Source organism: Cuculus canorus, chromosome 3, assembly GCF_017976375.1.
Source record: "Cuculus canorus isolate bCucCan1 chromosome 3, bCucCan1.pri, whole genome shotgun sequence".
Classification (NCBI taxonomy): domain Eukaryota; kingdom Metazoa; phylum Chordata; class Aves; order Cuculiformes; family Cuculidae; genus Cuculus; species Cuculus canorus.
This window is the reverse complement of record NC_071403.1, coordinates 13,885,935-13,898,985: the sequence shown is the minus strand read 5'-3', so window position 1 is coordinate 13,898,985 and position 13,051 is coordinate 13,885,935. Positions and strand designations below refer to the sequence as shown.

Below are 13,051 nucleotides of genomic sequence, written 5' to 3'. Positions count from 1 at the left end.
AAAGGAAGAAAAGCAACTTATCCAGTTTAACTAAGTTGTGATGTTCTTATGCAGAATAGCAGGCAAATGCTTTCTCCCACTGTATAGCATTTCTAAGACTGGGGTGCATGCGTACATTAGTAAGATCAAGCACTATTATATCATGAATGGAGAAGGTAACACAGTAGCTTTAAACACATTTCACTCTCTTGATGCTCAGCTGCTTATTTCTGGTGCCTATCGTAATACTAACAGTTATGAAAACAGCAGCAATTCACTTGAGATGGAGCAGTTGGCTTCTAGCCTACATATTGCATGTGAATGGCTGAAGTATTGGGTCATCTCCTCTCTTCGGCAAAGTGCATATTTATTTTCAGAGAAGCAGATCTGTTAGGAGACTGAGAAGGCCACACTAACTTTATAATAGGGTGATAAAAGCACTCAGCCCCCCAGCATTTCAGTAAATGTAAGAGTTCAGCAGGACAGAACAGGCAGAGCTTTCTCACAACCAAACACCATCATGCAAACAGCAATACTGAAGCCATTAGCATTTTTCAAGTTTTTATCTTCTCTCATGCAGGACGGGAAAATGTTAAAAAGGCAGAAGAAAGTGCTACCTGCCATAATCTCTTGATTAGTTGCTTTCTGATAAGAGAAAACCATTTGCCACCCTCCTGTCAATATATGGAAGTGACAAAACAGGGCCAATTCCTTCAGATTCTGAGCTTACATGACAGGTAAGGTAAGGAAAGCAGATCATTTACCTGTATCATTTCCCTGCCTATCAAAGGCTATGAAGGTGAAGATGAAGAGCCAATGTATACCAATATAAGGATACACAGGCAGAAGCAAAATGTTGTTATTGAGACCCATACATTCAAATCTACAAAATGAAGCCTGGCTTCTTTGCTCTGCAGCTATACAAAAAGATATGAAGCACTGAACTCCCAAAAAAAGGAGCAGGAAATTTTTTAGGAGGAAGCCTTTCATTCCCAAGAGTACAGCAGTCATTTCACTGAGAAGTACATGGACAGGCTGATAGACTGTCCTTGTAATATAATTTGGAAAAACAAAATCATCTCTAATGAGCTGCAGCTGAACAAATCATTATTCACCTCAGAGTTCTTTTAATCAAATTATATTTTAGCCAAGCACTTGAAAAACTATGAATAACACTGCTGTGGAAAAAGGGGAAACAAAATTACAGTATTAACTAGAAGCATCAGAAATGCATTTTTATGTCTATATTATCAGTTTGATATGCAAAGATTCTCCTACATAAGTTCCCAAACTCCTTCATAAATGCTAATATCTTGACACCAGTGTGATATTTCATATGCAGATTTTCCCTTCCTAACTCTGAAGAGTTAAGAGGTTTTACAGTTTTCCAACTTCCTCTTTCTCGTAGAAAAAGCAGCCCAGCTTGCATGAATAAATGTTTGATTTAGGTGTTACATCACTCAAATTGGCACAATCTAGTGCCTTATTTTTTACTGAAGCAACTAAATGCAGAATTTCATCATCCAGGTTTGAAAAATGTGATACATAGGTTTAGAAAACGTGCTGCCATAGTAGTGACTTTCAATAATATTGGAGATGACCTTCAGAAACAAAGTATCTTGATGACAGGCTTTAGTCTTCCTCTTTATTTGTGTGCACAGTACAAATCTTTTCCAAATCAGAGTGTCCAAAAGCCATTTAGAGGAAGTCTCACTTTAGGCAAAAGGGCTATTCCAGTATATGTTGAGTCACTGATATATTACCAACATTTTTAAGCAGAGTCCTCACAAAATTGTCTTGCCTTCTGATTTGATAAATCCTGTCACTTAGAATACATGCATAACAGAGAAGAAAATGGAAACAGCCTTATATATTGAAGTACTTTCTCCATTTACACAAAATCGGTTTCTAATACTTTGTGGTAAGATCTTACTCATTAATAGTTTTCATTAAAAATGGTCATATAGGCTTCAGCTATTCATTTCCTAAGGATCTCATAAGCTATGAGAAGTCATCACTTTTCCATATCAAACTATTTTAATATTATTTTCCTTTTCTGTATTAGCTCTGATCCAAGTCTTTCGTTTCTTGGGTTTTGTTTTTAGGGGGCTGGGAGTGCAGAAGGGGTTGAATGGTTCCCTTCATTTGGTTTGGTTTGTCTGTTTTTTTCTAATTTAGGTGGCTATCATCTGTACGCTTTGAGTAAGAATAAAGAAGTCTTTAGCTATGCCACTCAAAAACAGTTGATCATCTAGAGGATGATGTAGGATATTCCTAATGCTGGGATCCTACTTGTTAGTCTTCTTGCTTATAGTGTATGAAATTTGATAGGTTTCAAGAGAGTCTGAAAATGAAATTAACTCTTATATCAGGCACTTCAGACTTTTTTTTTCTTGGATACCATCTGAGGTAGGCCTGTGAGCTCTTCACCACTGACTCTCTTCTTGGTCCTGTAGTAACTCATATCCACTCATAGTACAAATAGTTGAATTTCTTATTCTCGGGAAAGATTTTACCCTTTTAATACAAATCAACAAATTAAAAAATAAATGCATCAGAGAAAAGCATGAAATTTCCCAGCAGATCCAATCCATCAGAGGTGTGCTGGTAGAAACTTGCAGGAACATCAGAACAGAAAATTGGAAAAAACAAAAAAGGCTTTGGAGAATGTATTCTTCATTGCATTATTTTTTTACAGTGATGTCTTCTTATGAAAGATATTCTAGTTCAAGAAGACATCACGCAGGATCTCATGTTAATTAATCATGACAGTCCCTTTCCAGATTACCATCTAGAAAGCAATAAAGACGACATCAGATAACACCTTATATATTAAACAATTGCTGCAGCAAGAACATTTAACAGCTTAGTAGCATACACTTGAAATCCTAGAAATGAAACAAATGTGAAAGACTAAATTTGAAGTTTGGTCTGTCTCAAGAGTATATTACGTAGCCCAGCTGGCTTGATTGCGGCATCCAGAATGCATACATGGGGTATGTCTTTTGATTTAATTTCTTTGTGTCATGAGATTCAGTTTGCAATCTCTCATGGGGATGTGAAACCTAATTTGACAGTGTATTCAGTCAGTAGAGTTGTATAATGTCTGATCTACTTATAACATTACAGGTATGCAGAATAAATATTCAGAATACTTTGGAGATAGCTTTCTTTTGTGAAAACATATCTCAGAAAATACTAGTCCAAATGAACCAATTACTAGCTCAAATAAATAATTTTAGGTAAAAGAATTAGGCAGACTATTTTCTGCTTCCAGATCAAAAGAACTTAATAAGCGCTGAGGACAATACTTCATAATATTATACGGTCTAAGTTTGGGTCATTAGATCATCATCTAATCTGCCTTTCTATATATAACAGTCCATTGAGCTACCAGCAGATACTCTTTAAAGAGATTAAATTACGTTAGCTAGACCAAGGGAGTTTTCAGAAAATGAAAGTATTTATCAAAGTTAGAGAGAGAGAATGGACTTATACAAGGTCCATAACTTCTGCTACAGCAGTAATTCATTTGGTAAAATGTTCTGAAACCCCAAAACATGTCTACCTCACAGAGACAGACAAATTCTGAGAGTATAAACTTAAAGTAGAGAAAGTGGGGAAATTCCTCCTTATTAACAGAAATCTGGTGATCAGTATGTGACCAAGAACTATCCAAAAGGAACTGAAGAACAGATATCCTCTTCCACTGGATCTTATTCAACCTTATTACTTCACTTCATCTCCACTCACAATAAACCAGATAATTGGAAGACTTTCTTTGCTGTAATCTACTCTCTCTCTTAAGAGACTCTTTTAGACTTTTTTTTTTTTAACAGTATACTTAAAAAATTGATACGTATCAATGTAAAACCAATGCAAAGCTGCAGGTACTGCAGACACTCTAGGGCAATACAAGAAATCCAGAATCAAATCTGACATATAATCTGTGATTTTTTTTTTTTCTGTTCATCAACAGAAAACAGAGCCAGTACAGGGTCCAGCTCTGTTCAATGTCTTTATCAATGACCTGGATGAAGGCATTGGTGCACCCCTAGCAAGTTTGCAGATGACACTAAGCTGGGAGGAAGTGTCGATCTGCTGGAGAGTAGGGAGGCTCTGCAAAGGGATCTGAACAGGCTGGACCGCTGGGGTGAGACCAATGGCATGAGGTTCAACAAGGCCAAATGCCGGGTCCTGCACTTGGGGCACAATGACCTTATGCAGTGCTACAGACTGGGGGAAGAATGGCTGGAGAGCTGTACAGAGGAGAAGGACCTGAGGGTGTTGGTTGACAGCCAACAGAACATGAGCCAGCAGTGTGCCCAGGTGGCCAAGAAGACCAATGGCATCTTGGCTTGTATCAGAAATGGGGTCACCAGCAGGTCCAGGGAGGTTATTCTCCCTCTGTACTCGGCACTGGTGAGACCGCACCTTGAGTACTGTGTTCAGTTCTGGGCCCCTCACCACAAGAGGGATGTTGAGGCTCTGGAGCGTGTCCAGAGAAGAGCAACGAAGCTGGTGAGGGGGATGGAGAACAAGTCTTACGAGGAGCAGCTGTGAGAGCTGGGGTTGTTTAGCCTGGAGAAGAGGAGGCTGAGGGGAGACCTTATTGCTCTCTACAACTGCCTGAAAGGAGGTTGTAGAGAGGAGGGAGCTGGCCTTTTCTCCCAGGTGACAGGGGACAGGACAAGGGGGAAATGGCCTCAAGCTCCACCAGGGGAGGTTCAGGCTGGACATCAGGAAAAAAATTTCTACGGAAAGGGTCATTGGGCACTGGAATAGGCTTCCTAGGGAGGTGGTTGAGTCATCTTCCCTGGAGGTGTTTAAGGGACGGGTGGATGAGGTGCTGAGGGGCATGCTTTAGGGAGTGTTAGGAATGGTTGGACTCAATGACCCAGTGGGTCCCTTCCAACCTAGTGATTCTATGATTCTATGATTCAAGTTGTTGCTTGATCCCTTAGGTGATGAATCCAGAAGGCAAAGCACACCTATTCATCACTTTGCATTTTCCACTTGTAGTGCTTTAGTATGAATAATCCTAATTAGGTTCTTTAAGTATCATTATTAGAACTAACAAATAATTTCCCAAGGGTTTATTTCATGGATTTTGGCATTTTTGTCCCTTAATTTGTTCAGTGAATAGTTTTTCATATTAGTCAACCAGCAGTATAAGCCGGTCAAACAATATTTGTTGAATTCATTTGATGACTGAGTTGTACCAAATGTTGGATAAATTATGCATGACTAATTGGTTTCGTTATTCAAAGAGATCTAATTATCATTTCTAGTTTTAAAAGGGACCTGTATTCCATAGTGCACAAGGTAAAATAAACTAATGAAAGTGCAGGCAGTACATTTGTGGCATACCTGAAGTGGATCATCCTCTTAATTGCTTTTACTCAAGCTCCTACATATGAATCGTGCAGGGCACCGTGCCCTGGAAAGATGCAATCTGACTGCCAAAACCTTCCCTTTCACTGTTTCATCATATTCCAATGTTACCTGGGGTGTCAAGAAGGCTGAGGTATTCAATGACCTTTTTTTTCCTCAGTCTTCATTGGCAAGGGCTCAAGCCACACCACCCAAGGTGTAGAAGGCAAAGGCAGGGATTAGGTAATCAAAGAACTGCCCACTGTGGGAGAAGATCAGGTCTGATCACGTGAAAGTGTACAAGTCCATGGGACCCGATAAGATGCATCTGTAAGTCCTGAAGGAACTGGCAGATGAAGTTGCTAAGCCACTATGCATCATATTTGAGAAGTGGCAGTCTGGTGAGATTCCTACTGACTGGAAAAGGGGAAACATAACTCTCATTTTTAAAAAGCAAAATAACGAAGACCCAGGGAACTTCAGGCCTCTGTGCCCAGTGAAATCATGGAGTAGATCCTCCTGGAAACTCCGCTAAGGCACAAGCAAATTAAGGAAGTGATTCGTGACAGCTCATATGGCTTCACTAAGGGCAAATTGTGCCTGTCAAATCTGGTGGCCTTCTACAATGTGGTTACAGCACTGGTGAATAAGGGAAAAGCAAATGATGTCATCTGCTTGGACTTGTGCAAAGCACTTGACACTGTCCTGCATGACATCCTCATCTCTTAACTTGGAGAGACATGAATTTGATGAACGCACAACTTGGTTTCATAAGGAATTGGCCTGATTGTCATATTCCAAAGAGTTGCAGTTAACAAAAAGTGAAGACCAGTGATGAGTAGTGTTCCTCAGGGGTCGGCACTGTTTAACATTTTTGTCAGTGACATGAACAGTGGAATTGAGTGCACCCTCAGCAAGTTTAACACCAAGCTGTGTGGTGTGGTCAGCACTCTGGAGGGAAGAGATGCCATCCGGAGGGACCCTGACAGACTTGAAAGGTGGTCCTGAGTGAACCTCCTGAAGTTCAACAAGGCCAAGTGCAAGGTCCTGCGTGTGGGACAAGGCAATCCCAAGCAGAAGTACAGGCTGGTTGGAGGATATATTGAGAGCAGCTCTGCAAACGTCTTGGGTTGTTCACCAATGCGAAGCTCAACATGACCTGGCAATGTGTGCTTGCAGCCCAGAATGCCAAAAGCACCCTGGTTTGCATCGAAAGAAGCAGGAACCACAGGCTGAAGGAGGTGATTATACCCCTCTACTCCACTTTTGTGAGACCACACTGGGAGTACTCCATCAAGCTCTGGGGCCCCCAACATAAGAAAGACATAGACTTGTTGGAACGAGTCCAGAGGAAGACCACGAAGATGACCAGAGGGCTGGAGTACCTGTCCCATTAAGAAAGTCTGAGAGAGCTGGAGTTGTTCACCTTGGAGAAGACAAGACTCTGGAGAGACCTTATAGCAGCCTTCCAGCACCTGAAAGTGGCCAAAAAGAAAAGCTGGAGAGTGGCTTTTACAAGGGCATGTAGTGATAGGATGAGGATTAATGGTTTTGAACTGAAAGAGGGTAGATTTAGACTAGATATTAGGAAGAAATACTACAGTATGAGGGTGATGAGGCACTAGAACATGTTGGCCAGAGAAGTTATGAATGCCCCATCCCTGTAAGTGTTCAAGGCCAGGTTTGATAGGTCTTTGAGTAACCTAGTCTGTTGGAAGGCTGTCCCAGCCCAAAACAGTGTGGTTTTAACTAGATGATCTTTAAGATTCTTTCTAACCCAAACCATTCTATGAATCTATGATGATTATTCTATGGTTCTACAGTCATTCATTGGAAAAGATCTTTAAGATCATCAAGTCCAGCTATAAACCTAACACTAAAAAGTTCTCCACTAAACTATGTCCTTAAGCACCACATTTACATGCTTTTAAATACCTCTAGGGATGGTGACTCATCTACCTCCCTGGGCAGCCTGTTCCAATTCTTGACAACCTTTCAGTGAAGAAATTTTTCTTAATATCTGGTCTAAATCTCCCCTGGTGCAACTTGAGGCTGTTTCCTCTTGTCCTATCAGTCTCTCCAGAGGCTCTGTAGTTATGATATTTTTTACTCTGCAAGGGATTTTCTGTGCTGTCACATGGAGAAGTATAAGCATTAGGAGGGAACCGTGGCTAGGCACTAATTCAGTCTGTAACAGATCACCTTCTGTTTCCCATCAACAAAAAATTGTGGTGTAGTAGAGCCTTATCTAAAGCATACATTGAATAGATATATTAATTAAAGATTGAAAATTCTTCTGGAACTGTTGTAATAGAATAATAAGTACAATATTGGTATAGGTATCAATAAGTGGTCCACGTATTTAGACAATTCCATTTAACCAATGGAAAACCCTGATATCTTCTGAGGTGCCAGTATCCTGCTTCTGAAATGCCAATACATTCCTATCCTGAATAGAGACAGTAACTCTGCCTGGCACATTCTGTAGGTGGCTGGAAAAAGAGCTAAATTATTTATGGTGCTGGGAGCATTAAGCAAGATACATTGTCTTCAGCATTGTGAGTGCATTTTTATCTTTATTGACTCTTCACCTTTTCCAAATAGGATTCCAAATGAATTTTGAGATGAAAAGGTAGTGCCATTTTACCATGATTCACTTAGCTACCACATTGGTCTTCATACAAGTCTTGAGTCAAGCTGAAGAATATGCATCACTAGCTGGGATTCTGCTACTTTAATACTGCTTATTAAGGGCTGAAATTTATCCCATGTAACTTTCAGGTGAGTAATAGAGAAAACTGTAAAAATACAAGAGTCTCTGTTCATGAGGCAGTGAACCTACTGTAGCCATAGGTAGCAAGGGAGCAGTCTTCAGTGGTCATTCACCACTAGTTATGTGGCAAAATTCCACAATATATATATAATTCTGGCTTAATGTGGGCATCTGCTGAAAACTTGTGTTAACATTTGTAGGAAAAAAATTATCTTAGGAATAAGGTAAAAATCACACTGATATTAGAGTGGAATTCTATTAATTGATTTTTCAGGATTTCTGCTTTGTGTGAATTTCAATTTTTCTGGAGTCATAGGAGTCACAGAATCATGGAATGGTTGAGGCTGGAAGGGACCTCTGGAGATCATCTGGTCAAATACCCCAGCTCAAGCACAGTCACCGGGAACAGATTGTCCAGGACCACATCCAGATGGAGGCTCCACTGCATCCCTAAGCAGTCTGTGTAAGAGCTCAGTTTCCCTCACAGTGAAAAAGTGTTTCCTGATGTTCAGACAGGATCTCCTGTGTACAGCCTGTGCCCATTGCCTCTGGGCCTCTCACTGGGCACCACTGAAAAGAATCTGGCTCCATCATCCTTCTACTTTTGACACATATACATTGATAAAATCACTCCTTAGTTTTCCCTTCTCTAGGTTCAACAGCCTCAGCTCCCTCAGCCCTTCCTCATAGGAGAGATACTCTAGTCCTTTAACCACCATAGTGGACCTTTGCTGGATTTGCTCCAGTAATATCATATCCCCATTATACTGGGAAGCCAAGAACAGTATTTGAGGTGTAGCCTCACCGGTGGACACATGCAGCCCTGAACTTCTCTACTCACAGTCCAACATTCTCAAACGTAAGGTGGTTTTACTATACAAATAGTAAATACAGGTAAATAAACTAGCCACGAGAATATTGTCTAGCCCTGAGCCCAATGAGCACTAACAGCTTGTATCCCTCAAGCTAAACATTCTTTTCCTCCTCTGTCCCAGAAATCAATGTGGGGGTTTTTTTTGGCATGTTGGGAATGGTGTCTTTGCCATGCTATCCACCCTCTAAAGGATGCTAAGCATTGTTTGGGACAGTGCTCACTGACATGGTCTCAAATCGTGTTAGGGAGTAGGCTAAAATAAACAATGAAATAGTGTAGATGACTGCAAGGACAGTGTTTAAGCTTGTGCAGTCACCTTGTGTATTTTAGTTACTAATATAGCTGTCAGCTTCCAGTTCAAAATCTGTGTACCCAGGGTTAGCAGGTCTGCGGCCAGGGCAGTATGCTCTGGCTCCCAACACATGAAACACTTTGCTTTAGAGAGTATTTGCTTGGACATAGCGCCATGTGAATTCAACTACATGACTTCTGGACTGGTTCTGGATCACACGTGTCTTGTTTGGATGGCAGAGACAGAGACCTGTCTGTATTCCCCCAGACAGGCATGCTTTAATGTATTAAATAGTGTATATATATTATATATTACATGAACTGCTTCAAATCAACTTCAGATAGATAATTTTTGAAGATTATACACCTACTTTTTAAAATGTATTTCAGCTAAGAAATGAAATGGATTCAGCTCAGACTCAGTTTTTATGGGAACATTCACAGAACTGAGTGACATCCCCCACTACTCCTGGTCTGATTTGTAAAATAACATTATTGGTAAGTTAAGCACACTGAAGCTTCTCATAAATGCTTTCATAAGAACACATATTTATTATAGCAACACCGTCTGTCAGCAGCTTCCTTATAAAGTCCTATTTTCAGGGATTTATAGAGCTAACATATGTATCGTGGGGGTACAAGCCTACATTTGCAGGGCGTTGACCTTATAGGTCTTTACCTCTATTTTCTACAGTTCTTTAAATATGCTGTGTTGTTCACTTTGAGAAGCAGTAAGATGTAAGACAAGCTGATTTTCTTTGTGAACAGCTCCCAAGTGTAAAAGAAATCCACTTTTCTTCTTTAATTTTTATGCATATAAACTAGGCCGATATTTTGTGCAGCAATAAGATGATGTTTAGATGCTTGTGTAATTTTAAAGAAGATTTAGCTATTTAAAAATGTTTTTTGGCTAAAGATTATTTCACAGTGTGGTCTAATCGTATTTAATATTTTGAAAAGGAAACATAGAAGAACAGATTAATCTGATCTGGGTTAGAAATGCCTTCTTTTGTCCAACAATGACCCCTTCCTGCCAGGCAGACTTACAGCTCTTCAAAATAATATCAGTGCCTCACCAAAAATTAGCCAGGCAAGTCAAACCACTGAATAACATGAAACAGCATTTTCCCACTGTTTAAGTCGGTTATGAATGACTTCCAGCAATAACATAAAAAGGCTTGAATTTTACTATAGAATCAGTGGCATGAGGATCAATGCTATGAATAAATGTTGATGTGAAATGTAAAAAGGTAAGAGCAGAGGAATTAAATGCTAAAGGGATGGTCTTCTCATTAGGCAGGTCAAGATGAAAAAATCCTTTAAAATATTTCAAAATCCTCTAAATATTTTAGAAGACTGTGATATTTAAATGCAAAAATAGCAAGTAAAAGAGAAATAATTTGCTTTGCCTTGAACTATCTCAATACTTTCAGTCACACAATGTGATTTTTTGTTCTATAATATGACATTTTTAGTAATTAGTACTGTATAATACCTATACTCTTTGCCTTTATCATGCTATTTACCAAAATAGAGGTTCTAAGCAAATGAAATATCAATATATTGCTGTCCATGTCCACAAAGTACGTGGATAGGTACCACATGCAACTCTTGCAAAAGAATAAAGTAATGAAAATATAAACCACAAAACAGTTACAGCTCCCTTTTTTCCAGTGTGAACACTACTGAGATAGAGCAGCATGCAGACAGCTATAGAAAAGTTTCTCTGTAGTGGGGAAAATCACGCTGATGCTTTATTCTGTGTTATTTAAAAAATAACGCTTGCTTTGGCTTACCCTGAAACTGAACCCCAGGCCTCAATTAAGTTGGAATCTAACGAAACAGAAATGCAACTCAAAAGAGTGCATCAAAATCTCCTTTAAGTGGGAAGGCAGATTTGAGGAAAGACAGCCAGGTTACTACTTTTCAAGCCACCAAAGATTTTTAAACATTCTACAGAAATGATGTGCTTGGTTGAGAGGTTGTGAAGCTATGAAGCGCACAGCCGTATTAGTGACCCTCTGTTGAATGATTAATGGAGCAGTGGCCTTTGGAAAGGGAGGCAGAGTAATAAGAATGTCAGTAAAATATATCATACAGGCAAAATCTGTTGTCCATGATAATCTCCAAAGGAGTTCTTCCCACAATACTATTAACCTGGCTGAATGCTTTGGCTATAGGCATAGAATGTAATCAACAAGCTACACGCATGAATGTAATCCATATGCTATACCTAACATAAACCATGGTAGTATATTTATAATGCAACATATACGATGGATTACATCTATGTGTATAAACACACTTAGGCAGCAGACAAACGTATCATGCATACACTTTGGAAAGAAACTTCTTACTGAAAAAAACCCCACAATATTTCTTCATCTAGAATTACTTCATTTTTTCCAGTGGCTTTGAACTGAAAAAGGGTAAATTTAGGTGAGATATAAGGAAGAAATTCTACAGTATGAAGATGATGAGGCACTGGAATAGGTTGCCTAGAGAAGTTGTGGATGCCCCATCCCTCGAAGTATTCAAGACCAGGTTGGATGTGACTTTGAGCAACTTGATCTAGTGGAACGTGTCCTTGTCCATGGCAGGGAGGTTGGAACTAGATAATTTTTAAGATCCCTTCCAATCTAAAACATTCTATGAATCTATAGCACTGTAATAACTTTACCCGATAGTAATTTCTTATAGTTACATTTGAAGGTGAAGTTCTAAATTTGAAAGCAAAAATAAATACAATTTCTGACTTCCTAGTGGGCAGTTAAAGAATTCAAGGTATTATAAAATTACTCAGTAGGTCACTTTTCCAGTAACTTTCGTTTATTCACACCTCGTTTTCTAATAAACCTAAATATATGTCTGATTTTGACCTCTATAAAAAAATTCACACTGTGGACACGAAAAAAGGGAATCTGATTAATTTTTCCATTTCTACAGTAAGAATAATCTTCTTTCATTCAAACACCAGCAATATACAAGACCAGAATAGTATACATTAATTGAAATTATTCTTTCTTACGTTTCTTCTCCTCCTGGCATTTAAGTCAGAAATCTGACTTAACAGTAAACAAGCAAGTATTTTTTTTCACACCAATGATTAGTAATGAATAAACAGAGCAAGTACTAAAGCTGGCTTTGCACCTACTGAATGCTGCAAGTGTCTGTACTCATTTGATATGCATCTAGCAAAGCTTGGATGTTCCCAGAAGGCCATTCCATGAACACTGAGAGAGCAGCGTCTGCTAGTGGTGCCTGTAAGTCACAAAGAAGACAGAAAATATTTGTATAAGAGACAGCTATTGGAAAGAATGAATCTTATTTAAATTACATCCCATGCTATTTTAAAAGCACACACAGAAACTATTTAATGCAATGATCATCAGTATATACAGAATAGTCTAAGATTCTGAAACACATCTCAGTTTCCACTTGTTGGGGTTTTAGGTGTTTTCTTAATTGAAAAGGTTTTTGTTTTGCTTCATTTTCATCACTTTGTCTGATATGCCCTGTCAAACTGATTTTTTCTCAGCTTTTTCTCTCTGGCTATAATGAATATATGTATGTGCATACATATATGACACAGACCTAGACTTATATGTAACCTATAAAAGACAGAGGACATGTACATGTGTATATTATATGTATGTATATGCATATGTAAATATGTGGGGATGATATAGATATATTCAAATATATATATACATGTATGAGTCTAGTAATGATTACGTCTAGAGCAAAATGCAAAAGACTCC

At 39.0% G+C, this 13,051-nt stretch overlaps 1 protein-coding gene across 8 annotated transcripts in view; it reads right to left on the bottom strand.

Moving 5' to 3' along the window:
* Nucleotides 1-13,051, bottom strand: part of ADGRB3 (adhesion G protein-coupled receptor B3) — a 457,722-nt gene that overhangs the window by 236,808 nt on the left and 207,863 nt on the right. For all 8 annotated transcript variants that reach the window (XM_054061560.1, XM_054061566.1, XM_054061564.1 and 5 more), the window contains one exon: nt 12,445-12,551. In XM_054061560.1, the coding sequence (XP_053917535.1) occupies nt 12,445-12,551 (107 nt within the window). The remainder of the gene's footprint in view (nt 1-12,444; nt 12,552-13,051) is intronic.